The 27,991-nt window shown below is 45.3% G+C and overlaps 2 protein-coding genes across 14 annotated transcripts in view; one reads left to right on the forward strand and one right to left on the reverse strand.

Annotated features, from left to right (window-relative positions):
* LOC132343471 (uncharacterized) overlaps window positions 1-3,366 on the reverse strand; it is a 20,849-nt gene extending 17,483 nt beyond the window's left edge. For 2 of the 3 annotated variants that reach the window (XR_009492315.1, XM_059879960.1), the window contains exon 1: window positions 2,375-3,366. Coding sequence is in view for 2 of the 3 variants with exons in the window: in XM_059879960.1 (XP_059735943.1) it covers window positions 2,375-3,093 (719 nt within the window). In the remaining variant the exon portion in view is untranslated. The remainder of the gene's footprint in view (window positions 1-2,374) is intronic. The other variant, XM_059879961.1, reaches the window with a different exon arrangement.
* UBE2D4 (ubiquitin conjugating enzyme E2 D4 (putative)) lies at window positions 2,696-27,983 on the forward strand. Of its 11 annotated transcripts, none has more exons than XR_003031734.2 (11): window positions 2,696-2,816; window positions 4,548-4,611; window positions 4,697-4,883; window positions 11,954-12,017; window positions 15,773-15,804; window positions 15,894-15,971; window positions 19,136-19,241; window positions 20,936-21,073; window positions 22,511-22,552; window positions 23,426-23,456; window positions 25,722-27,983. XR_003031734.2 is itself a non-coding variant. In XM_059879601.1 (11 exons), exons 3-10 carry the CDS (start codon window positions 4,845-4,847, stop codon window positions 23,451-23,453), a joined length of 483 nt encoding a protein of 160 aa, XP_059735584.1. In that variant the 5' UTR covers window positions 2,696-2,816; window positions 4,548-4,611; window positions 4,697-4,844; the 3' UTR covers window positions 23,454-23,456; window positions 25,722-27,983.
* The last annotated feature ends 8 nt before the right edge of the window (window positions 27,984-27,991 follow it).

Below are 27,991 nucleotides of genomic sequence, written 5' to 3' on the forward strand. Positions count from 1 at the left end.
AGAGCTATTGTGACGCCATGTGACACCAAAGAGAGATAGTGGTAGGCTTAACTGACTTTACAGGTGTGCTTTAGGGGGAAAAGAAAGTTTTATAGAGGGCAACCAGAAGTAAAAGCATGTCAAGGGAGCAGTGAGTAACCTCTTGATACTAAGCCAGACTGGATGACATTGGATTTTGAAGGGCTTTACCTGCAATGAATGTGATACATGCAGGCAATGGGACATCCTTAAGGACTTCTGGACAAAGATGGCTGAGGACAATGGAAATGTCTGTGATACACTTTATATTGTGATACACTCATATACAGTATATATGAGTACTCACATATAGATGACCATATGTCCTGGTTGGTCACAGTCTCAGGTATACCTTTGGTCTTCTAGTGGCACCCCCTTTCACTCTCAAAATGCCTAAATTTGGAGGATAAATATCATCTACACACACACACACACACACACACACATAACTTTCACAATTCTCACCTTTACTATGCTAAATGCACTGAGATTTTGTATTCTAATTCACTAAAAAAAAAATGTACATTGGCTGTGAGGCAGGCGGTAGATAGCCCCAGGCGATTGGAGATTAATTCCCTGTAGACCGAAAAACTCCAAGATGAGAACAATGCAATTAGGGGAGGAGGCTTGGGCCCAGTCCAGACCACATATTTCTCAAAGTCAGGAGACTTCCCTGACCACACACGCACAGAAAGGCTCCTTAGAAGTCAAAGTGGGAGTGATGTCAAGAGCTGTTCTACCAACTCGCCTTTACAGTAGAATCCATCTTGGCTAAGAGATGCATGTGCATACGTGGGTGGATCCTGAGATATACCAAATATGGGCTGTGAAACAGGAGAATCAAAATGATTGGCCAAAGGAAACCCAGAAGAAATGCCCCATAAAAGTAATTCTAACTACCCTGAGGGTGTGACTCAGCGACTCACTCTCAGTCTTCCTGTGTGTGTCTATCCACAAGTCCTGTATTCTTTTTCCTCCTATTAAATCCTTTATTTGCTTCACTACTTTCCTTCTTTGGGGCAATTCTTCTCTGCAAAGCCAAAGAGCCAGGGCCTTTGTCACTGACCACATGTCTAGTGGTTAGGATTTGGTGCTCTCACTGCCAGGACCCTGCCTCAGTCTCTGGCTGGGAACACACGCCCCACTCCAAGCCTTATTGCTGGCACCCTAGATGAGCTGCAACACATTAAATTGACTTTACGACATACATTAATTGTTCCTAATTCCAAAACTGCTTATTTAACTTATATGCAAAGTACATGATGAGAAACGCTGGACTGGAAGAAGCACAGGCTGGAATCAGGATTGCCGGGAGAAATATCAATAATCTCCGATATGCAGATACCACCCTTATGGCAGAAAGTGAAGAGGAACTAAAAAGCCTCTTGATGAAAGTGAAAGTGGACAGAGAAAAAGCTGGCTTAAAGCTCAACATTCAGAAAACGAAGATCAAGGCATCCGGTCCCATCATTTCACAGGAAATAGATGGGGAAACAGTGGAAAGTGTCAGACTTTATTTTTGGGGGCTCCAAAATCACTGCAGATGGTGACTGCAGCCATGAAATTAAAAGACGCTTACTCCTTGAAAGGAAAGTTATGACCAACCTAGATAGCATATTGAAAAGCAGAGACATTACTTTGCCAACAAAGGTCCATCTAGTCAAGGCTATGGTTTTTCCTCTGGTCATGTATGGATGTGAGAGTTGGACTGTGAAGAAAGCTGAGCACCGAAGAATTGATGCTTTTGAACTGTGGTGTTGGAGAAGACTCTTGAGAGTCCCTTGGACTGCAAGGAGATCCAACCAGTCCATTCTGAAGGAGATCAGCCCTGGTATTTCTATGGAAGGAATGATGCTGAAGCTGAAACTCCAGTACTTTGGCCACCTCATGAGAAGAGTTGACTCATTGGAAAAGACTCTGATGCTGGGAGGGATTGGGGGCAGGAGGAGAAGGGGACGACAGAGGATGAGATGGCTGGATGGCATCACTGATTCGACGGACGTGAGACTAAGTGAACTCCAGGAGTTGGTGATGGACAGGGAGGCCTGGCGTGCTGCGATTCATGGGGTCGCAGAGTCGGACACGACTGAGCGACTTTACTGAACTGAACTGAATCCCAAAACTCTGACCAAGATGCCTGTCAGGTTTTAAGGAGGAAAAGGACACAGTTTAAGTTTGGATATGCACACTTTTGAGGCCCTGGTTCTCAACCTTGGGCGTCCATCAAAAAAGACTGAAACATTACTGAAAATGCACACCTCCAGGTCCACTGCATATAAAGCTCTATTACATGTATTTCTATGGAAAGAACGTAACATATTTGACATATAACAAATGAAAAGGTATGAATACTTACAGACTTAAGTTCAAAGCAGAACCACTAAGAACCACTATGTACAGGAATATGTGACAGCCTGAGATGGAATACAGGCAGAAGCTAAAAGGGCACGACCCGGGAACGTCCTGTGTTAAACCAACCAGTGCCCCTCTCCGCAGGCCTCCCCAGGCCCTCGCCGACCCAGAGGTAAGGTGGCGGGGCGACGTAAAGCGTAGGAAAGGCAGCAGCCGACATGACAGGTTGCCCAGGCCAGGCCCGCTAGGCTTGCCCGCGCCGGTACCGGCCACACGCGGAACGCCTACCCACAGTGCCCCGCGGCGCGCACGCGCGCAAGCGGCCGTTCCCAGCTTGCAGCGCTGCGCGGCGGCCGAGCCGGCAGCGGGCCGCCTCTGGCAGCCCCGGGCCAGGCGCCCCCGTCCCCTGCAGCGGGGGTAAGATGGCGCTGAAGAGGATCCAAAAGGTAAGCAGTCCTTCCGTCTGAGGGCTCCTTGCGAGTCCGAAGCGTCGACTCCCGGGTGGGGGCGCCACGGCCGCCAAATGAACGGCGGCTGAGACCGAGCAGAGAACGGTAACACCTGCCAGAAGGGAGGCGGAACCGCCGCCCGCGCAGCCTTAAAAGGGTACCGCGCAGCGCGCGGGGGCGGGGCTGCGTCACGTGGGGTTAGCGTCGCGCGGGACGGGGCGGGGCCACGGAGGGTTAGCGTTCCACACGCCTTCCCCGCCTCCCATCTCGGCATCTGTGGCAAGGTGCGGGCTCATTGCACCTTGAACGCTATGTTCCGGGCGCCTGGGCGGAGAGGTAGCGCCTGGCCTCAGAGGAAGAAGGGCATGCCCTTGTGGGGGTGTCTGGAGGGCTGGTCAGAGGAGTCGAGGCTGGAGCTGGATTCTAGGGGATGAGTACGAACTCTGCAAGTGCAGAAAAGGAATAAGGGAGTTGGCGGCCTTGGAGAGATGCCGTGGCTGGGCTTGGAGTGGGGAGAGCATGACTGGGGTTTAGGTGCCGCTGGAACAGGGGATGGGAGTGGGTGGGCAGGACTAGGGTAGGGGTATTAGGGGCAGTGCTGGGATAACTTTTTTATCCTGTAGGTAATTGGGAGTCCTTATGGGCATTTAATATATTAACTAGAATTTGGAAAATGCACAATAGGAGGAAGAAAAAGTATTTTCAGTTATGCAATATTATTTGTTTACATCGTTGTATATCTACTATCAGTCTTTTCCCTTTTCTTAAAAAAAATTACACTTTGCATCCCGCTTTTTCACATAGCATTAAACTAGGCATTTTTCATGTAGTTAAATAGTATTCATAACTGTAGTTTTTAACATCAGCTTTCCAAAAGTGTATGACCATTAATTTAGTTAATCATTACCTGTAGTGAATAAACACATGGAAATGGATGTCAGAAGGCAAAGAACTTAATCATTTCCAGCCTCCGTGTCCACATGTTTTTATAAGTTGGGTTTTTTTTTTTTTTTTAAGACTTAGATGATATATGTTTAGTACATGCGTGGAATATATCAAGCGCTGAGTATGAATTAACGACCACTGATATTCTAAATTTTATAAGAAGTAAATAATACTGTGATAAGCATCATTGTATCGTGAGTTTGGTCAATCAGTGGTAAAGAATCCTCCTGCCAATGCAGGAGACTCTAGTTCGATCCCTGGGTTAGGAAGACCCCTGGAGAAGGAAATGGCAACCCACTCCAGTATTCTTGCCTGGAAAATCCCATGAACAGAGAAGCCTGGTGGGATATAGTCCATGGGGTCCCGAGAGTCGGCTGTGACTTGGTGACTATAAGCAACATGGTGAGCTTAGGTTTGATTGCCTGAGGTGGGATTGCAGGATCTCTTAAGAGTATGATGTTATTGTTCAATCGCTAAGTGCTGTCTGATTTTGCATCCCCACAGACTGCAGCACACCAGGCTCCTCTGTCCTCCACTATCTCCCAGAGTTTGCTCAAATTCATGTCCATTGAGTCAATGATGCTGTTTAACCATCTTATTCTCTGCTGTCCCCTTCTCCTTTTGCCTTCAGTCTTTCCCAAAATCAGGGTCTTTTCCAATGAGTTGGCTCTTCACATCAAGTGGCCAAAGTATTGGAGCTTCAGCTTCAGCATCAGTACTATCAATGAATATTCAGGGTTGATTTCCTTTAGAACTGACTGGTTTGGTTTCATCTCCTTGCAGTCCAAGGGACTCTCAAGAGTCTTCTTTAGCACCACGATTCAAAAGCATCAAGGGGATGCTAAGGGTAAGGTTCATTTTTAATAAACAGCTCTCCTAAAAGTAATATGTTTAGCAAATTATTCTCTGAAAGAGGTCATCTGTTATCCTAGGACTTTGAAACAGGTGAATGATATGCTCAAATCTGTGTCGTGAAAAGAGGCTCCTGGCTCTGCTGTAGCCTGGAGTGGCCAGAGGGGGAACTGAGGGCACCGTGAACGTCCAGCAAAGCTGTCGTCCAAGTGACCAACCGTGGAGCAGATGCCAAGATGGGAACTGTGCTTGGATGACATGCAAAGGGTACAATCGACAGAACTTGAAAAAGAATATGTGGTGAAAGTGAGAGAGGGGGATGCACAACATGGATAACTGATTGGATGGCAGTGTTATTGCCTGTGTTGGAAATCAGACATTTTGAGGGCAGGGAGTAAGGTGAGGGAGATAAGGGTGTAGGTTTGAACTTATATGTCTGAACATATAGACTGATAAGATTTGTAAAAAGGAGAACTAAGAGAAAGTGAAGAGAAACTAAAGAGCCTTTTGATGAAAGTGAAAGAGTTAAAAGCTGGCTTACAATATACTGTCTAGGTTTGTCATAGCTTTTCTTCCAAGGAGCAAGCTTCTTTTAATTTCATGGCTGCAGTCACCATCTACAGTGATTTTGGAGCCCAAGAAAATGAAGTCTGTCACTGTTTCCATTGTTTCCCCATCTATTTGCCATGAAGTGATGGGACTGGATGCCATGATGTTTGTTTTTTGAATGTTGAGCTTTAAGCCAACTTTTTCACTCCCCTCATTCCCTTTAATCAAGAGGCTCTTTAGTTCTTCTTCGCTTTCTGCCATAAGGGTGGTGGTATCTGCATATCTCAGGTTATTGATATTTCTCCTGGAAATTTTTTTTTTCTCCTGGCAATCTTGATTCCAGCTTACGTTTTATGCAGCCCAGTATTTTGCATGATGTACTCTGCATGTAAGTTAAATAAGCAGGGTGACAATATACAGCCTTGTACTCCTTTCCCAATTCAGAACCAGTCCATTGTTCCATGTTTGGTTCTAACTGTTGCTTCTTAACCTGTGTACAGATTTCTCAGGAGTCAGGTAAGGTGGTCTGGTATCCCCATCTTTTTAAGAGTGTTCCACAGTTTGTTGTGATCCCTGGTGGCTCAGACAGTAAAGTGTCTGTCTACAATGTGAGAGACCTGGGTTTGATCCCTGGGTTGGGAAGATTCCCTGGAGAAGGAAATGGCAACCCACTCCAGTACTCTTGGCTTGAAAATCCCATGGACGGAGGACCTTGGTGCAGGCTACTATCCATGGGGTCACAAAGAGTCGGGCATGACTGAGCAACTTCACTTTCACCCAGTCAAAGGCTTTGACATAGTCAATAAAGCAGAAATAGATGTTTTGCTGGAACTCTTTTGCTTTTTCAATGATTGAACCAATGTTGGCAATTTGATCTCTGGTTCCTCTGCCTTTTTAAAAATGCAGCTTGAACATCTGGAAGTTCTCAGTTCATGTACTGTTGAAGCCTAGCTTGGAGAACCTTGAGCATTAATTTGCTGGCATGTGAGATGAGTGCAATTGTGTGGTAGTTTGAACATTCTTTGGCATTGCCTTTCTTAGGGATTGGAATGAAAACTGACCTTTTCCAGTCCCGTGGCCACTGCTGAGTTTTCCAAATTTGCTGACATATTGAGTGCAGCACTTTAACAGCATTGTCTTTTAGGATTTGAAATAGCTCAGCTGGAATTTCATCACCCCCACTAGCTTTGTTCAGAGTGATGCTTCCTAAGACCCACTTGACTTCACATTCCAGGATGTCTGGCTCTAGGTGAGTGATCACAGCATCGTGGTTATCTGGCTCTAACATCTTTTGCGTATAGTTCTCTGTGTATTTCTGCCACCTCTTCTTAAGCTCCTCTGCTTCTGTTAGGTCCATACCATTTCTGTGCTTTATTGTGCCCATCTTTGCATGAAATTTTCCCTTGATATCTCTGATTTTCTTGAAGAGATCTCTGGTCTTTCCCATTCTATTGTTTTCCTCTATTTTTTTGCACTGATCACTGAGAAGGGCTTTCTTATCTCTCCTTTCTATTCTTTGAAACTCTGTGTTCAGATGAATATATCTTTCCTTTTCCTTTCACTACTCTTCTTTTCTCAGCTATTTGTAAGGCATCCTCAGACAAGCATTTTGCCTTTTTGCATTTTTCTTGGGGATGATTTTGACCACTGCCTCCTGTACAATGTCACAAACCTCCGCCCATAGTTCTTCAGGCACTCTGTCTACCAGATCCAATCCCTTGAATCTGTCACTTCCACTGTATAATCATAAGGAATATGATTTAGGTCATACATGAATGGTCTAGTGATTTTCCCTACTTTCTTCAATTTAAGTGTGAATTTGGCAATAAAGAGTTCATGATCTGAGCCACAGTCAGCTCCCAGTCTTGTTTTTGCTGACTGTATAGAGCTTCTCCATCTTCGGGTGCAAAGAATATAATCAATCTGATTTTGGTATTGACCATCTGGTGATGTCCATGTGTAGAGTCGTCTTTTGTGTTGTTGGAAGAGGGTGTTTGCTATGACCAATGTGTTCTCTTGGCAGAACTCTGTTAGCCTTTGCCCTGTTTCATTTTGTACTCCAAGGCCAAACTTGCCTGTTACTCTTGACTTCTTACTTTTGCATTCTAGTCCTCTATGATGAAAAGGATGTCTTTTTTTTTTTTTTTTTTTGCTGTTAGCTCTAGAAAGTCTTGTAGGTCTCTATAGCACTGTTCATCTTCTTTGGCATTAGTGACTGGGGCATAGATTTGGAGTGGTTTGCCTTGGAAACAAACAGAGATCGTTCTGTCATTTTTGAGATTGCACCCAGGTGCTGCATTTTGGACTCTTGTTGACTATGAGGGCTACTCTGTTTCTTCTAAGGGATTCTTGTACACAGTGGTAGATGTAATGATCTGACTATAAATGTTAATTGTTCTTTAGAGATAACTTGCAAAATCAGGAAAGTATAGAGAATACCATATTTACATCTACTCTAAGATGAACAGTTTTTTACATTTTCACACCTTTGAAATTGGGATGCTGCTTAAAATCACTGGCAGTATGACTGTCATTGTGTGAAAGCCATGTCACAGCAGTGTATATTGAGGTTAAGTGCATTGTTGATGTGTTGAGTTTAATTGCTTTAAAAATGTCTCCAAAAAGATATTTTGATTTAATGCTGAAGATGAAAGCTTTTGTGAACACAGGCAAAGAAACAAAACAGTGGGGAATAAATTTTATACTAATGGAATAAATGTTGCTGGAAAAGGGATTGCAGTTCTTTATTTCCATGCCAAGCTAACCAAATGCTTCATAGACCACAGAAAGGAAGATACCATGTACCCTCTAGTCAGTGAGGCTGGCTCACCTGTATTTGCTGAAGTTTGTGCAAAAGATTGTGTATTGTGGGCCTTTCTGTAAGAAAACTCCAGAAACATTCATGGAGGACTGTTTAAGAATTGCCACATCACCATTGCCTGGAATGCACAGGGGATGACTGGGAGGATACCCATGACCCAGGGTTAGTATAGACTCTAAACGAGGAGAGCCCATTCATTTATTTCACTTGTCTTCCACTCCTTTTTTGCTATGCATGAATGATTTAAAAATAAAAACATATGCCCAAGTAAGCTTTGTGTTGTTGTTGTTTAGTCACTAAGTTGTGTCTGCCTCTTTGCAACCCCATGAACTGTAGCATGCCAGGCTTCTCTGTCCTTCACTGTCTCCTGGAGTTGCTCAATCTCATGTGCATTGAGTCAGTGGTGCTATTCAACCATCTCATCATCCTCTGTTGCCTTTTTCTCCATCTGCCCTCAGTCTTTCCCAGCATCAAGATTTTTTCCAGTGAGTCAGCTCTTCTCAGCAGGTAGCCAAAGTATTGGAGCTTCAGCATTAGTCCTTCCAATGAAAGTTCAGGGTTGATTTAAAGGATTGACTGGTTTGATCTCCTTGTATTTCAAGGGACTCTGAAGAATCTTATCCAGCACCACATTTCAAAAGCATGAATTCTTCCATGCTCAGCTCTCACATCCACACATGACTACTGGAAAAACCATAGCTTTGACTTAAAGCTTAGTTTCAAATTAAAATTAAAATTTTAAGTGTAAAGAATCTCATAGGATATCACTTATATGTGGAGTTTTTTTTTTTAATTATACAAAAATGAATTGATTTACAAAGTAAAAATCAGACATAGAAAACAAACTTATGGTTACCAAAGGGGAAGAGGGGATGATAAGTTAGGAGTTTGGGTTTAACAGATACACAGTATAAAATACACAAGGACCTATTGTATAACCCAGGGAACTATATTCAATATCTTGCAATAACCTATAATGGAAAAGCATCTGAAAAAGAAAAAAAAATTATAAAACTGAATCACTTTGCTGTACACCTGAAACTAACACAGCACTGTAAATCAACTATACTTAAAAAAAAAAAAAAAATTTAAAGATAGCAATAATACAACCCACAGAATGGAGGAAAGTATTTCTGAAATATTAACATCTGAAAAGGGATATATATCCAGAATATGTAAAAATTCTTACAATGCAAGAATAAAAGACTCCAATTAAAAAATGGAAAGAAAAGAATGCATTTGGTCTTAGTTTCATTGCCAGTGTGTTTTCTTTCTTAGTTGCCTATAAGCTTGTGTCTTGCATTGAATGAGCTCTTGAATTGAGTACAGCACAGTAAGAGAAATGAGTGTGTGCTATGTTTGCATCACTGTTTTCCTCTGGTAATCCACTCTACTTTAACCTTTTTCCTTTTCAAGACTCACTTATCATCAGTGTTACTTATAAAAATAAGTTACTTATAAAAAATAAGTATTACACAATGTTAATGTGCTTAGTCCTTTACAATTTATGAAATATTTATGCATTTATCATTTGAACCATCCCATGGTTCAAAATTCAAAAAATGCAAAAGAGTCTACAGGGAAACCTCTCCCATCCACTCCTGTCCCCAGCCACCCAGTTCCTCTTCCAAGGTGTGATTAGTGTTATTAGTTTCTTCTATACTCTTCCAGTACTAGGTATCTCTATACATGCCTCATTCTTCTTCTTATAGTGCTAATAATTGAATCCTCTATACAGTGTCATCCTTAATTTTTTACCAAGTACATTTGTATACATTATAAACATTACAAAATTATAGCCAAATATTAGTGCTGGCCAGTTGGCAGGCAAATGTAATTACAACTCAACAGATAATGTATACTGAGGCCCAAAGAGGTCAAAGTTGTTTTCCCAGTGACAAAGCTGGAATTCAGACCTGGGTCTTCTGGCCTCTGTTGGGAAAGCACAGGAATGCAATATATTGGTAGACTAGTTTCTTTCAAATCACTGTTCTTCCTTGAAATGCCAGTTAGCATTTGAAACTCCTTGGTGCTAGTTGGAGTCTCTGTCAGTTGAGACCCACTTCTGGGCCTTCAGGAATCATCAACTCTTAGTAACCATTCACCACACCCTTTACAAGGTATTTGCCTGCTAGGGACAGGGAACAGCCCATGTAGATGCCTGGAGGTATGGAGAAACCTGGTGAGTTGGTGGGAATTGGCCAGTTCTGCTAGCTTTCCTGCCCCCAGTTGCTCATGTGATCTCCCCAGGATTTGCCTTGGCCTCATCACAGAGCTCATTCATTCATACAGGATTGCAGAGAGTATAAACAGTCCCCTACAGAGTGGTTGTAGAGGTGTGGAAGTGCAAAGTAGAGGTAAGCAGGCAAGGGACTGTTCTGTGGAGCTTCCTGTAGGCATGCTGCATTTCTGATCATGTCCTCTGGTCCCGTCACCTGACATTAGTTGTTCCCCAAGCTCATTTCTATTGGGACAACTAGTAACACTGGGTACTTAGTGCTTATAAAGAGTAACCTATTTAGATACATTAGATACTAGCTAAGACAGAGAAGGCAATGGCAGCCCACTCCAGTACTCTTGCCTGGAAAATCCCATGGACGGAGGAGCCTGGTAGGCTGCAGTCCATGGGGTCGCTAAGAGTCGGACATGACTGAGCGACTTCACTTTCACTTTTCACTTTCATGCCTTGGAGAAGGACATGGCAACCCACTCCAGTGTTCTTGCCTGGAGAATCCCAGGGACGGGGGACCTGGTGGGCTGCCATCTCTGGGGTCGCAGAGTCGGACATGACTGAAGCGACTGAGAAGCATTAGCAGCTAAGAACTGACCAGTGGTATACTAGTAGGTATTTAAAAACCAACCACCCTCTGGGATAAAACTTGGCCCTGACTTGTGGTACTTGCCGGCTTCTGTAATATAAATATTCCCACTGTGGCCAATTGTATTTGTGTGTAGGTGGGATAAGTACAGAATGGCCAGAGAGGCAGGCATTATTAGAATGATCAGCATGCCCAGAGATTACAAGGTGGGATCAGGAGGTTCTTTGTAGATGAGCTCAGTTTCAAGCATTGTTCAGGTAAGGAGGAATGTGATCAGCCAGGTTTAAACTTCATACATAATGCCCTAGACCCTGGGATTTGCCATCCTCTGAGGAGTTTCCCTGCAACCTGATGGACCATTACTTGTGCCTCTCTTTGTGCCTTCCTTCTCTTTGGAACCCCTCTGGAGACCACAAGAAGTTTACCCAGATCTGGAACCTAGGGAGAGTGAGGAGTATTAGGAAACATCCTAGTTCATACAAACTATAGTTTTTAAGTCACTGCCCAAAATCTTAGACCTTGAGGCTAATCTGGGCTAGGATGACTTTTGGGGATTATGTCCACAAGTTGTATCCCATTTAGGGAATCTAGTTATAATGTGATTCCTGTTTTCCCCCATTGGTACATAGTATAGCTGTGCTAGACTGGCTCACAAGTCCTTCATCTCCCACTTGGAGCCTCAGGACTCCCATACAACCAGTGGCGAGTAGGGCAGTAGTAGGGCAGAGAGATTGAAATACAGGAGGCCTGTCCTTGACTAGGCACTTCCTCTGGGCTAAGTGCTTCCATTCAGAAGCTCAGAGCTAAAGCCCAGCCCCTGCCCTTCTCCACCTGAGTGGTGTTGGGGCCCTGCCCCCTTTCAGCTCTGTGACCTTGGGTAAGTAACTCAACCTCTTTACCTCTCAATTTTCTAGCTTATTAATTGGATATGGTAATACATTTTTCACACGTATCTTCACAGACATGAGCAGACCCTTGTTTTCAAGGGTATTGCAGATCACTTGTTTTCATTAGCCAGGCTCACCCCTCTCCTGAAGTCTGGAAGCCCCCTCCCACTAGGAGAATGCACTTCTGGCCAAAACGTGTGGGGTGTAGAGCAGTATCCCCAGTTCACACCCTGGCTCTGAGCTCACTATTTTGTGTTCCAGGAATTAACTGACTTGCAGAGGGACCCCCCTGCCCAGTGCTCTGCAGGACCTGTGGGAGATGATTGTAAGTACTGTTTAGGGCTCCAGATTCCATGAGCCTTGCAATTAAGACCCCCAAATTTATCCATCCCTCAGTGTTTTTTTTGTTTTTTGTTTTAAGAAAACCTACCGTTGTTACTGTTGCTTTGTCTTCCTTTACTTGTGAGTAGCTTTTTCATTAGATGCATTGACTTCATAGCCCAGCTGGTCAAGATGTTGCTGGAAATCAACATTTCCCTCCATTGAGGCACAAGAAAGCCATCTGGAAAGCCAACTAAAACTTGGGGCATTGCTGGAAAAATGGTCATGAAGCTAATCATGGAAGACCTGTTGCTGTTGCACTTGGGGGTAGAACTGGAGGGTTGGTGAAGGGTGGGAAATGGGGCTAGCTCCTTGCCTCTGCGAAGGGAAGGGACAGTTCTTTTCTCCCACTTCTGCTCCCAGGGGGAGACTGAAGGAGCTGCAGTGGGCAGCCCTCTGCCACCCTCCGTAGCCGACTGGCCATAGGCCATGCCGCCCAACACTTGGATATCTCAAATCTACTCTGCTATCCTATTTCACCTCTACTTTCTGAGCATCTTAGGCTCCGGGATGCTCATCCTTTACTGTGAGGCTCTAATAGCTGGATCTGAAGGAAAAGTAGGCTGGAGAGGGAGAGACTGTGTAAAAAGGGGGGTGGTGCCCTTCAAGGACACCAAAGAATTAAAAACAGGTACTCAAACAGAACTCATATATCAGTGTTCATTGCACCATTGTTTATAACCCCCCATTACATGCTCATTAACAAATTAATGAATAAGCAAAGTGGTATATATGTGTGTGTGTATACATATATACACAATAGTATATTATTTAGCAATAAAAATTGATAAAGTTCTGACACATGCAATAACATGGATGAATCTTGAAAATATGCCATATAAAATAAACCAGAAACAAAAGGACAGATATTATATGATTCCATTTATATGAACTATCTAGCTAGACAAGGCAGATATAGAGACAGAAAGTAGAGTAGAGAGGTTTATAGACACTGAGAGGAGGCAGAAATGGGAAAATATTTCATGGTACAGAATTTCTGTTTGGAGTGATGGAAAAGTTTCAGAAATGGATAATGTTGGTGGTTGCACTGCATTGTGAATGCACTTAATGCCACTGACATGACACTTAAAAATGGCTTAAATGACATATTTTATGCTACATTTTTGTGTCCAACTCTTTGCAACCCCATAGAATTCTCCAGGCAAGAATACTGGAGTGGGTAGCCATTCCCTTCTCCAGAGGATCTTCCCGACCCAGGGATCAAACCTGGGTCTCTCGTATGCAGGCAGAGGGAGGGCATATGCTACATTTTTTAAAAACTTTCACTGTGTTAAAATGCAAGAAAGAAAAATTTCACAGAGATGAAAAAAAAAAAAAAAAAGAGGAAGTAGTCATATGTGAGGGAGAAGTCATATGTGTGTGTTCCTGCATGTTCTGTGGGCTGATGCTTAGAGGAACTGAAAGTGGGCAGACAGCTTCTGAAAATGGAGGATTCCAAAAGCTTTATGTAAGAGTTTAAATAATTCCTTAGAGCAGAACAGAAATGATTCCCATTGCATATGCAGAGTTAATAAACAAGTGTGGCTTCACCGGTTTGTTACTTGATCTGTGCTGTCCTTCCAAGTGTCATAGGTCTCAGTAACATATTTCCCCCTCTTACCTCTTGCTTAAAATAATGTAAACTGGGGTTACTGAGAAGATTGAACTGGTAATGATTCAGCTTCCGCTTTCTAAAGGTACCCCTTGGTTTTCCTCTGCACCACACATTCTCACCCTTCACTGCAGCCCTGTACTGGGAAGCAGCCATCTTTATCTGAGAGTCTAGCCACTCTCCATACTCAGTACCTGAGTTTTGATGAGGTTTGCACAGTCTTGGAAACTAGCTAACTTTTTGGGGCCATTTCATGCCTGCCCTGTGAGTTAACAGCCCATTTCCGGCATCCCTCTGCAATTTCCTTTCTCTTCCTGTCTCTTTTGGAGCCTTCTGTTCTGACTGTGCCTTTGGGTTCTGCTCAGCCCCTCAGCAGACTTCAGAGGTTAAAGTGAATGGGACCAAAGGGTCACCTGTTTGCCAGAAGGAACCACTCATATTATCTACTCCTCCCCTTCTCTGTATATTAATTATCAAAAAACATTTAATAAGGAATTCCATTCTATACTATGATTAGGAAAATGTATACTTACCAGCTAATGATTAGTATGAGTTGGAATAAAAGCAGTCAAAAGAGAAAGAAGTGACACTTTATTAGCTTAGGCAGCCTCATTGTAGATAAAAGTGTTCCCATCAGTAGCATTTCTTGAAACATTTGAAAAAGGGCAAGGGCTGCTGTGACTATCTTTGGATACCTGTAGGGGCTTGGGAAACCTCTTCTCTTGTCCCTTCAGTTCCTTCCCCTCCTCATGCTGTGGCAATTTCTGGCAAGGGCAGAGTCTGTGGGATATTTGAATAGATGGCAGGAAACCCAGTACAGGACCAGGTCTGAAAATTGGGGCTGATTTCACACCCATGATGGATCCATGAGACAGAATTCCCTAGAGAATAACAGATCCCTCAGATGTTCTCAGCACACCCCCCAGGTGGGTATATAGGCACTTTCCACAAAGACTGGACAGTGTCCTGGGAGCTTTGGAACTGAGTCATCCGCCTGCTCTAGGCCAGTCTTGCTGAGCGCACAGTAGCTTTTCTAGGGATGTGTACAGCAGTAAAAGTAGCCTGACTCCAGAGAGGGCAGCAGGCGTGACGTGCAGCAGGAGAAAGCTCTAACGCTGTAAGGAGGGACATGGCCTGACCACCAGGTTGGTGGGAACCTGGGAGGGAAGAACACGAGGGGCTGCTCTTGGCTTGTCACCTAGTCCTGGGGATGTGTGAGAGGACACAGGTGGGAAATAGCCACTGAAGCCCCAGGCCACAGGCAGTGATTGACTCCTGGAAGAGACCCTTTGGAGAAGGCTTCAGAGTAAATAATGAAGAACTAAGGAGAAGAGAGGTTTATAAAAGTAATGTGGAAAGTGGCTAAAGCCTACCTAAGGCTTAATTCTGTGTAGAGAGAAGATTGAATTGTAGTTCACTGGCACCTGGATAGTAAAGAATTTAATTTTGTCCTTAAAATATCTGACTTTTGTCCCTAGCCTCAGGAAGGCGATGTCTAAACTACCCTGCCTGATAGGACTGTCTGTTTAACTGAAGGCCTTGACCCAAACCAGCAATGTGAGTTAGGTGGGGGCAGGCCACACTAGACAGACCAGCCAGCTGGTTTAAGATGAAGGTTTTGGATCATTGCCAGAGGAACTGGAGACATAGATCAGCCATGTGAATAGTCCATTAATCCATCCTGCTAACCTGATGGAGTTCCAGTAGAAACTCTGTACGCTGAGCCAGGGGTGAGCATCCCTGTAGGCAGTATTCTGTGTGTTGTCACACATCAATGCCAGGACTCCAGGGAAGAGGACAGTTGAAGGTCTACGTTTGGACTCTGCCTGTTACTTTCCCCATGAGCTCTTTCCTTAGCTGACATTGACCTCAGCCTTTCACTGTGATAAATCAGAGCTGTGAGCACAACAATCTTTCATGAGTCTGGAGTCCAATTAAATTACAGAAACCCTTATAGAAGTGGTTGGTGTCAGAAGTGAGGGCAGGCTTGTGTGTAAACAGCACCCTCTGAACAGAGCAGCTCCTCTTTGGTGGAGAGACGTGTTTGCTGGAGAGGCTCACCTTCCTGTCTCTTTTTTGTCTTGCAGTGTTCCACTGGCAAGCTACCATCATGGGCCCGGTAGGTAGCAGCTGCTGAGCGCAGCCCTTGCTTTGCCTGTTGTGCCTCTTGCACTTGTACTAATCTGCTTTCGGTGTCTCATCCTCCAGAATGACAGTCCTTACCAAGGAGGCGTTTTCTTCCTGACCATCCACTTCCCTACCGATTATCCTTTCAAGCCCCCAAAGGTGAGGACAGGGGACAGGGACAGTGTGTGATGAAGTCACTGGTACAGAAAGCTGCACCTGGGGCTTTTCCCAGGGGCCCTTATCCACCACCAGGAGTACAGCTTTCCAGGAATTAAACTCTGGACTTTCAGGACTCACTCTTCATGTGAGCAAGGGCTGGCGTGGTGAGGGCTTCCTACTGAAGCCATGTTTTCAGGGGTGTTCCTTGTCGGGTGGCTGAGTTAAGATGTGTCTCAGGCTCCAGCTCCCTTCTCTGGAGTCCCTTTCAGTCTAGGACAGGACTTCTCAGCCCCTGCCCCAGGGACACTGAGATTTTTGTGGTAATAAAGCCTGAGATGGGAGGTGAGGAGAGAATTGCTTCTAGTATCTAGTGGAGGCCAGGAATGCTGCTCAGCATCCTGAATTGCACAGGATGGCCCTGAATGTTCACAGGTGGAGAGATGATGGCCTAGGACCCTGGCACGTCACCTCCTTCCTGCACCTGGGAGTCCTGCCTTCATGAGATTCATAGTCCCGTGCGGGAGAAGTTTAGTATGAGAGCTACGCCATGCTGAGGAAAAGTGCAGAGCAGGAAAGTGGGATAGGACAGTGAGGGCAGGTGGTGGTGGGATCACCCTGAGCATGGAAAGGGTCACAGGGAACTGGAGGGCAAGCCTTTGAGGGTGGGAACGATGACCCCAAGGGGACCCACGGTGTGCAGTCAGTTGCTCTGCTGTGGTGAGAGGCTGGGTAGGGCAGGTTGTTATGGCAACGCAGGTGGCATGTTCCAAGGTGAGCCAACAGCACAGGCAGATGTGGTCACACAGCAGTGATTGTATGTTATTCGTATCATTTTTAACATATTTTTATCTTTCTGATTGAAAAATTGATAAAAGTGGGTTATTTTAAAAATTAGAGCATATGGAGAACTAACTAATACACAGATGGAAATCAGTCTATTTATAAACCTATCCCCAGAGAATATCACAGCTAATAGCCCTACCGATTATCCTTTCAAGCCCCCAAGGGTGAGGACAGGGGATAGGGACAATGTACATTCGTCCAGGGTTTTGCTTCATATACCAATATATATTTTAATTCTTATTTTTAAAATAAAATGGTCAGTTCTGGTTGTGAATGAGGAAACTGAGGCTTTGAATGGGCACTCCATTTCCTGAAAATGGTGTGGCTTATAGTGGAGGGTGGGACTTGAAGCCAGATGTGTCATCCTATTTTTTGGTAACTAATTATTTTAAATTAATTTTAGACCTAGAAAAAGGTTGCAAAAATAGTACAGACTTTCCATATATGCCTTGTCAAGCTTTCCCTGAAGTCAGCATCTTACTTTATTGAAGTCCAAGTATAAATCCAGGAAGTCAGTGTTGGCCACATGCTCAGAGCTAAACTGATGGCCTTACTTTTTTACCAGTTTTCCTCGTGTTCTAGGACCCTGCACTGTATTTATTGTCTTGTCTCCTCCATCTCCACAGTCTGTAACAGAACCTCCATTTCCTCTGGTCTTTCATGACCTTGATGCTCTTGAGAGGTAATGATCATTGTCAGAGTCCCCCCGCCCCATTTGGGGTTTGTGTGCTGTTTTCTTAGGATTGACCTAAGGTTTTGCATTTTATCAAGACTTACACAGAAGTCTTGAATCTGTGCCAGGGCCCCCTGTCTCAGGGTTTGTGATGTGTCTTACTGCCCTGAGGTTGACCTTAATGGCTCAGTTAAAGTCAGACCTTTCACCCCTGTGTGCACATTCTATCTAAGCCATGAGAAGAAGCCCCTCTGGGCTTCCCAGCCCACAGCTCTTCTTGGTCATTGCCACCAGATGCCATTGGTGCCTCCATATTTTAAATCAGAGTTAAATGTGGTTAAGATTCTGGAGACTTTGCCAGCTTTTAACGAAGAAGACTGGGTTGTGCTGGGCACAGGGGGACAGATAGTAAAATACCTCTTTTAAGTATAACTGTTATTTCAGGGGTTTGGTTGAAAAAGCATGTTTCATGGTCTTGAATCTACCCCACTCTCCCGTTTCCTTGTTGAGATTTGCTGCAGTGTCTTGTAAAGTAGCATCTTATACCCTTCATTCGTGTATAAGTTGCTGCTGATATTTTTAAAAATAAACAGATAGGATATAATCCTGTATGTCTGTTGGGCATTTTCAGGATTCCTGATTGCCCAAGGACAAAGTAAAAGCAGCGCCTATTATTAGAAACTGAAGTCAGCCCTGTGAGTTGGATTTACTGTAACAAGGAGAGTTGTGTGCCAAAATGTTGTGTCTTCTACAATAGAAGAGTTTCTGTCTTTTTAAAAATCTCCTTTCCACAGGAGAACAAGATAAAGTAAGATTGCTGTTTGGGCAAGAATTTTCTGGGTCTATGGGGGGAATCTGGCAAGGTTGCATGATCTTCTCTACAGGAGATAATGCCTGAGTCACTTTGGAAGTTTGATGCTTCCTGGAAAAAAGTGAAAGTGTTAGTCGCTCAGTCATGTCCAACTCTATACAGTCCATGGACTGTAGCCTGCCAGACTCCTCTGTCCATGGGATTCTCCAGGCAAGACTACTACAGTGGGTATACTGGATCTTCCCTCCCAGGGACTGTCAGGAAGTCTCCTGCATTCCAGGCAGATTCTTTACCCTTTGAGCCACCAGGGAAACCCTTCCTGGAAAAAGTCATTTGGTAACAGATACTGAGCCTCACATACACAGCCTTCCTTCTCCTCATATTCTGAAGTGAGTTGTTTTAAAATGAAACCAACAAAAAAAAATTCTGTTTTATTATAAACCATTTCAGGCATGTAAAGTATTGTAGATAATCATATAATGGATGCCTACGTATTCATCATCTGGCTTAAGAACTCCATTATTCAAGAAGACTTCTGAGTCCTGGCCATTGCTCTTCTTGTTAGCCCTCAGAGCACACTATTCTGGGAGAGATGGTGTCAGTCCCCACGTCTAGTTCAAGAGCCCAGCAGGGAATGGGTTGGGGAACTTCTCCTCCAGGTGCACCCTCCTGTATCCCATTCTGGTTTGGAATAATGCCCAGCTCACCCAGGATTGTGCAGGGCCAGGTATATCCCAGTAGTGGTCATTTCCACCTTACTTGGTTCATTTTCCAGACAGATAAACAATCTAGAATGTCCCTGTGGTCTGTCTGACTTGAGGTCTCTCATCTCTGCAGGTTGTTTTCACAACCAAAATTTATCATCCCAACATCAACAGCAATGGCAGCATCTGCCTTGACATCCTGCGGTCCCAGTGGTCTCCAGCACTGACTGTGTCAAAAGGTAAAAAGGTAGATGTGTACACTAGGTTCTGATGCTGTGAGTGCCTGTCTCATGCCCGTCTCTGTCACAGCTGTGTTTCTACCCCCACACTCCTGAGAGCAAATTCAGGCTCCGGGGAAGCAGCCACAGTCCTAGCCCGTGGTCACAGCCTGGAGGGGAGGAGGCCGAAGTGGTGCTTTCCCCACCCCCACCGTGTCCCCCTGGATCTGTTGCAGCAGGGTGCTCCAGCCAGACTGTTGCACGGGTGCAAAAGAAAATATTGATCCTATTTATACTTTTGATCTAAAAGTAAGAAAGGCAAATAGTAAATATTACATTGCCTCTTCCATTCTCTCATTTATTCATTTATGCAACATGGATTGTGAACCAGCCCTGAGTGAAGAGGACACAGGGCCTGCGCTCTGAGCGAGGGTGAAGAAACCAGTCTAAACTGGGCTTAAAGGATGCAGATATTCCTTCCCAACTAAGACAGACTGAACATGGTTGTATGAATACTGAGACTTGAACAAAGAAGGTGTGAGTTACCTGCCAGTGGAGTGAGTAAGGTGGTAAAAAAAGCAGCCAGGGTACCAGAGCCCAACAAACCGAGTGGAGTGTGAGGCAGTGCAGGTGGCAGAGCTTTAGGCAGCAGGGGGTAGGCTACAAGGCACCAGGACAGCTGACCGGAGCAGGCTCTTTGAGACTGCGTGGTAAATCTACAGGGAAAGCTGCCCACTCCCATGTGCTGGTGCAGATGCCGTGGAGGCAGAGCTGACTCCAGTACTCAGGCCTCCAGGAGACAACTCCACACTGGGGGCCTGCTCCTCTCTGAGCTGAATCCTCACCCCACTGCCTAGCATGCCTTTGGATGTGGGGGGTCAGGACACTCTCTAAGAAAGTAGGGAGAGGAAATCAGAATGGCCAGGAGTAGGCACTTGAATGTGGAAGGAAGGAAGAAATTAGCCCTCTCATGACACATCCTTTGAGCTCAGAACAGCAGGAGAGTTGAATAGCTTTAAAAAAACAAATCATCCCTCAGTCATAGTGTACCTGGTTTAGCATAGTTTAACTGTGGTCAAGGCTTGGATAGATTCACTGAGGCAAGGATGATACTTGTTTGGGGTGGTACAGAGGTTCCAGAGCAAATCTAGGATTGACAATGCATTTAGCCTAGACCCTAACAATCCCAGCAGCACCGCTTCCTCAGCCTCCAACCACAGCCCTGGTGGGAGTGTCCTCACAGGTCCAGAGCAGAACTGAGAGTGTAGGGCAGTGCGCGTTTGCTTGGCAGTCACACAGACCTGATTCTGAATCTTGTTTTTACCCATTTGGTGGGTGTTCCAAGTCTGTAACCTTGGACAGGTCACCAGAATCTTCTGAGTTCTGGTTTCTTTAATAGTGAACAGGGCCCCTGGGACCAAACAACAAAGATACATGGCACGGAGCCAAAGAACTTCTGAGATCAGGAAAGGGAGGCCAGACGTGCCCTAGAGCAGATGTAGGTGGGACACCACAGGGTACAGTTGCTGTTCACCTGGTAGATGGACAAAGTAAATACATTCATGACTCTTGGGGTATCAGAATCATTTTGATGGGATGTTGAAGAGAAAATAATTGCTCTGTCAACAGAGAGTTCAAGTTGAGGGGCTCACTGGACCTGGGGTGACCTGGGAGCCTTGTGACTGCAGTTGACTCATTGTTTCTTTTCTTTCCAGTTCTCTTATCCATCTGTTCTCTGCTCTGCGACCCCAACCCTGATGACCCTCTCGTGCCAGAAATAGCCCATACCTACAAGGCTGATAGAGAGAAGTATGTGTCTTCTTTGGATTGCCTTTGGGCCCCAGCTGCTCCAGGTAGCTCCCAGAAATACCCTAAGCTGGTGCTTCCAGGCCAACAAGGTTTTCCCATGGACATCATCCTGCCCATTCTGAGCTGGGCTGAGACTCCTGCCTCTCTCACTAACATATCCTTTGACTCTGAGGAGGGAGAAGAAGATAAAAGCAGTTTTCCCTCCTGTTATAGCTCATTAGCTGCCATTACTGAATCCTAAAATATTATTGCCAAACCTGCCCTTGAGGCCAATAATATCAGTGGTCAGCCAACAATGGACTCAGAAGAATCTGACAGCAAGAAAATTCTGGATTAAAATACAAGGATTTTATCACAAGATAATGGGGTATCTGCTCAGATATGCCCAGGGTGAGGCCAAGGCTGATTGAGGTGGGAAACACTGCTGTGCTCAGTTTGCTAGATGAGGCTAAGAAGTAAGCAGTGTATTCCTGATTTATTGACAGACCCTCACTGCTAACTCTGATTACCAGACTCATAACTGTAGAATTCTGACTCATGTGGCCAGACACAACTGTGTGCACTGTAGCCTGAGCAGATGTCTGTGGCTGCTGGGGCAGGTACATTGTGTGAAAACCTCTGAGCGTTGACAGCACTGTGAGAAAGAGCCAGACATGGCAGGGCCCCAGGCATCAGCAGTGGCAGCCCTGTGAGCAGCTCTGGGCAGGAGCAGGGTGCAGAGGGTGCAGTTGCTGGCTTTTAAAAGAACTCTCCAGTAGGTCTTTTAGTTCATTGTTTCTCTTCTATTTAAAGAGATTAGAATGGAATGTGCTATTTCCAGCATATATTTCTTGAAACCTTTATAGAGCTCATTATTTCCCTCATTTCAATTCTCCTGTATGAAAAAGTGATTTTTAATTGACGAGATCTTAATTTGTATTTATTTCAACACTTATAATGATATATTTTAGATATACTAGAAGTGATTCTCTTCACTGTCTCCTCTGGTTACATAGCTCTCTTACAGTGTCATGGCACCAGGTTTCATTACAGTAATGTGGATAAATGCACATATTCTCAATGGGCACCAAACCTGCTCTGTGGCTGCCAATGGTGGCACTGACTCACACTCTGGTGGCCAGATTCATGGAGCCCATGTGCTGGATACGAGGGACTGTCCCAAGCTGACCTCTGTGTATCTCTTCCTGATCCAAATGCATCCATGTTGAAAGACAAGAGAGAGGGAGGGAGGAGGTCTATTATGCTCTTAAATATTCCACAGCAGATCGTTGTGAAGAACTACTAGGACTCACCAAGCTCGGGATTGTGGCCGTGAATGACATGTTCCTGCTCCAGGTGGTCTATTTCATTCATTCATCCGTCTTAGGTATTTGATGAGAAGCAACAGCATTTCTCCTGTATCAGTTCTTTTCTGTACTGCGAGTTGAAAGGAAGTGACCTTTATGAATTAGGGTGTCACTTCCTCTGCTTTTTTCTTCCAGGTACAACAGACTAGCAAGAGAATGGACACAGAAATATGCTATGTAAGTGCCTCAGAGGTTTTACAGGAGACATTGTCCGAGAGAAGCTGAGCTGAGCTGTTGGCTGAGCCACTCACAGAGCGTCATCTCTTCTGCAAACAAATGCTGATTACCCACTTTCTCCAACCACAGCATGTTGGTACCACTCTCAGCCATCATGGTTTTGACAACGTCATGTCTCTGGTGCCAGATCAGTAGTCACTGTTGTGATCTGCAGCCTTCCTGGCTACATTGGAATCGGTCCCTCCACCCCAACTCACTGCTCACCTGTTCGGGGGACCTGTGTGCCTCCCCTGCCTGGCCTCACTTTAGGCGGCATCGCTTACCATGGCGCCACACAGGGGCCCCAGTCTGGCCCCTTACCACGTGCTCTTTGTCTTTTAGAACTCAGTGCCCAGGGAGGAGCGGGCAGGCTTTCCTCACATCGTGTCTGCCACAAACCACATCCTGAGGACTCTCACCTCATCCCAGGAGTTCTGGGAATTGGAAACAGTGTCACTGGGAAGTGGAGGCCTTGCCCCACAGCTCCCACCAGTCTTCCTCGGCAGTGCCACGTGCTGGCACTCTCCTCCCACACCAAGAAGCTGTAAATAGAAAGTCAGGATATAAAGCACATAACATGCCATGAGAGATGACTGTCCTTTTAGAAGCAAGAACAAAATTATGAAACCTGAAAAGATTGGGGTTATGCTTTTCTATCTGATGAGATTTTCACCACCCCTACCTCCTCCCACTCTGAGCCTACATAAAGTCAAAGTGTGAGCCATTCACTGAACACAACACAGGGAGAGAGGGGAACTGTTAAATGTAAATAAAAATGTAATGTACTCATAACCCTAAATGATAACTGACATTTAAGTCTCTTTTTTTTTCCAGGCAGAACAGAAGATACGGAAACTTTTAACAGGTAGCCCATCGGGTAACTGGCCTCCTCTCTTAAGTTTCTGATGTAACACATTTCAAGAGCTGCCTTTAGAGTTCAGAGGTTTGAGATTAGGTTAGTGAGGAGAAGGGTAGTAAAGGGATTATTCTAATTGAACCTCCAAAGAGAGGAGGAAAATTGAGGGACTTCACATCTCTAAACATCCAATTTGGCCTAGTCTTTTCTAAGTGGTTTTCAAAGCTAGTCCACTCCCAGAACAGCCCTATGAGAATAATGTTTGGGTAAGTAGGACCAGGAAGTGGAGAAACACTAAAAGTCTTCAACCAGATGGCCAGGTCTGTGGAGTTTGGAAGGAGGCCTGCAGACCTTGCACCTGGGGTGACCATGTGAGCCTGATCTGCTCCAGAAACTCTGAAGTTGTAGCACAGCTTCACTGGGATTAGTCACCACCACTTCCTTAACAAAGCAGGCAGCAGTCTGAGCCTGGTCTGCATTTACTTTACGGGGGCCCGCATTTAGGATCCTCAGTTACAGGGCTGCTTTCCCCATGTGTTCCATGGGACCCATTCCCTGATTTGTACCATGGTGAGGATTTGCCCTGTTAATTTTTTCTCTCTTTGCTACCCCTTTGGTCTTTACTTAAACAAAATGATAAACTTCAGGTGTCCCCTGGGAACACTGCCATCACACAACTCTGCCATTTCAGACAGTGGCCATAATGCTCCTTGAACCAAATATAACAAAGTATGGGAAGGTGGGACAGATTCAAATTTCAGAGACAAGTCAGAAGAATATCCAGGCCCAAGTTGGTGTTGAGTTGGAGGGTGCCATTTTCAGCCTTTCAAGCATAATAGGTTTGACTCCCCAGAAGCTCATGAATTTTCTCTGTCTAGTTAAAATTTTCCCAAGCCTGCTATCTCTGTTGGAGATAATGCAGTAGAAAAAGTAAAATTATCCTTTGGGATCCCCACTATGAATTACCATTCACCCTTTGCTTGATTTGCACTCCGTACTTGGACAGCCCTTTACTTGTGCCAGGCCAAGTGATAGACAGGCCAGCACAGTGATGTTCTGCAGGCCTGTCCCTGGCAAGTTCCTTGGACTCCGTACCCCTGAGAAACTTGCTTTTCAAGCCTTCCAGGGCTCAGGTCAGCCTGAAGGACAGGCATCTTAAGTTGAAACCCTTATTTTAAAATGCATTGTGTGCAGGCAGCTCCCAGTTATCACACAGGTGTAGATATCATGTTTCCAAGGTGAGTCCCAGGTCAGTAACTTAACAGCAGATCTAAAAATCTAACTGTGCAGTGATACTGTGTTTTCTCCATGGGCCAGAGATAGCAGGGAATTGCATGATCTTAAGCAATTAATCCAACAGGAACAAATGACTTAACTGTGGCCAATAGTGTCTCCGTTTGCTGGATGGAGCTGTGATCTTGATCCTTTGGCAGACTACAGGAAGACCCAAGAGTTCCAAGAATATAGCAAAGGGTCAAAATCTCCCGACAAGGGATTAAAACACCAGAACACCCATGTCCAATGGGCCTGGCAGCTCACAGCTGACCCATGTGTCAGCACCATGGGATCCCACACCACCTGACCACAGAGGCTCAAGGATGGGCAGGTTTCTGTCTCTCAAATTCAGGACAAAGTATCCTAAAGTGATAAAGAGGTGCTTGTGAGACTGATCAACAGAGCTCCTGGCCGGAAGGCCTGTTCTAGTAGAGGCAGAGAAAGCCTTGGGAGCAGCACGGGCCACCTGTCCCTTTGCCCTCGCCTACCCCCTCTTCTGTGCCTCTGTTCCTCCAGCTCTTCTCACTGTGACACATGCTTCCTCCCTGGCAGCACTGGTTGAATGAGGATTAGATCTAGCTATGAAAGCTAGTCTGAGAAACAGGATGGCTTACCAGTGTTACCAACCTGAGTCCTTGGACTCTTTAATCAATAGAAACTGTAAGAGATCAGACAAGAAATTTAGGCAAGGCTTTACTGGAACTCACACTGCAGCAGTGGGGAGTAAGAACAAGTGAACCGGTGCCCTTGCTTGACCCCTGCAGGTGGCAGGGCAAGCTGGTCCCTTAAATGAGGTTGAGGGTGGGGTGGACCAGTGGGTCAGGTTGGAAGGGTGGCTTGGGTGGTCTGCCAGCCCACATGGCGGTGCTATGTGCTCCCCGTACCTCAGAAATGACAGTTGGGTTTTGGTCTTTTTGTATTAGTCAGAATTGACCCCAACTGTGCATTCATCAAGTTATTTTTAGTCCCTTATAGTTTCTTTGTGTTCTGTTGCTCAAGGAGCTGTTTGTCCAGGTGCCAGCACTCCAGTAAAGGGACCCAGGCCCCAACCTATCTCACCAGCACCCTCACAACAGCAGCCTGGTGCCATGCAGGCAGGCATGCACACTGGCTCCCTCAGGCCTGGTGATCTTCCCAGCCAGTCTTCTGGCCTCATCATGACCACCATTGGGGTTTCTTTTCTGTTGCCAGAGGGATTTTATTAAAAACAAAACTAAAAGCCACAGAAAATCTGCACAACCTCTCTCAAACCAAATAGTGGTTTCTTGATTTTCCTAAAAACTGTCACATCTCCATATTACCCCATCTCCACCTCACTTCTCCCAGGCTCCTAATCCTTACCTTCAGATAGGCCCACTTGAGCTGTCCAGCTCCCTGCAACAGAGCTTACCTCTGGGTGCACAGGCTTGACTGGGCTCCACTTTAGGAGGTAATGACAGAATTGCCCTCACAGAGCCTGCATCTCACCCATGCTGCCCACCCCACCACCACCAGCCACCACAGTAGCTCAAGGGGCTAGTCACGGGGAATGTCCATCACCACTGGCTGGTCATTACTTTCTATTGACTTTAGGTGGCTTTATCCAGGCAATGAATGAGCACTTGCCAAGTGCAAGGTGTGAAGAGGAGGGGAAAGGAAAAGAATTATACAAAGAAAATGTGGTTGCTTTCTGGGAGTTCACTGGAACTACACAGGCCTCAGGACGGAGCTAAAACTAGGGTAGGACCTGATGGATGGATAGGAAGGAGGGTCCTACAGGCAAAGGACTGTGTTCCCCAACAAGCACAGCACATTCTGGGACCTCACTCAGCAACCTGGCAACACTCCCACACATGGCCCTTCTGAAATCGGGGCCCTGTTACCTTCTTGGTGGCACAGGGCTCACCTTTCTGGAGAATCATTGAAGGCAGAGGAGTGCAGGATGAACAGCAATTTTCGTATTAAGTGGATGGCATAGTTCATATAAGCTGGTGTGTAAAACCATTTTGCACCATAGACTCCCAGGGAAACAAGCACATCACTGGGCCAGGGGCTTTGTAGGGGCAAGGACACGGGCACAGAGCTACATCTGTCCCTCCATCCACATGAAGAAAGGAACAAAATGACATTAGGCCTGGGCCCAGCCTCATCTCGAATCTTGTTCCCAGGAGCAATAATGACCTGGCCAGGGCCCTAGAAGGCCAGGCATGCTCAATGGGCAAAATGATCTACCAGCTGCAGAAATAAGGATGTAGATGGAGGCATGGGCTGTAAAGTTGGGGGTGGCAGAGGCAAGGGGTGAAAGGCTAACTACCCATCTGAGGGAACTTGGCTAGTTCTTCCTTCTGTGTCAAATATCCAGCAGTAGGAATAACCTGGTGGTCCAGTGGTTAGCAGTCTGTGCTTCCACTGTAAGGGTCACAGGTTCAATCCCTAGTCGGGAAACTATGATCCCACATGCCATGTGACCAGAAGCAAGCTCAGGACACCATCCTGGAACAGGAGGAACTAACAATAACCTGTCAACATCTTTGGGTTTAAAATGTTGGCAGAGTTGTAGTTAAACTGCAAAATCCCCATCACCTGTACCTTCTGTTCCCTTTGAACCTAAAATTTCTGCTGACTCCTTGCTGTGAGCCCATCTGTCTACAGCAGGGAGCTTGGCTGAGGCACACATGTCTCCAGGTCTTTGAGGTCAAGGCTTCAGTAAGACTTGAGAAGCTAGAAGCCCTCACAGCAAGAGCTATGTGAGCAGCAAGTGTGCCCTCTCTAAAGGGTTAGGATGGCAGGAAAGAGCACTGCTTCTCCTGAAGGAGGCAGTTTTGCCCTTTCTGTGAGACACCACATACTGACTTGTGGCAGCCCCTCATAGCCAAGCCTTAAATGACAAGCAGACCACATTGGCCATTCCCTACCTGCAGGCCTGAGTCACAGATCAAGCTCAGGATTGCAGCCTTCCCACCTTTCTACCCTTGACTGCTTACCCTCTGTTTAAATCATAACAGGGATTCAACTAGAAAGGTTTGGGGTTTTTTTGTTTTGTTTTTAATCTCTCAAGATGTGAAGTATTTGCTTACTGGATTCTACTTACCATGCAGCATAAATAAGTTTTCTTTTTAGGGCAGGAAAACCAATGATTTCATTTCCCCCTTTCTGTAGTAATATGGCCATGTGTGGCTGGAGCATAGAGATGTAATCCTGGTGGTTTTTAAGAAAATTATTTTCTTGCTAATTGACACTTCTGTGGATGAAGACTTTGAATAAAAACCTATTATTTTCTACCGATTGTT

This window comes from Bos taurus, chromosome 22 (assembly GCF_002263795.3).
Source record: "Bos taurus isolate L1 Dominette 01449 registration number 42190680 breed Hereford chromosome 22, ARS-UCD2.0, whole genome shotgun sequence".
In the NCBI taxonomy this organism is placed as follows: Eukaryota; Metazoa; Chordata; class Mammalia; order Artiodactyla; family Bovidae; genus Bos; species Bos taurus.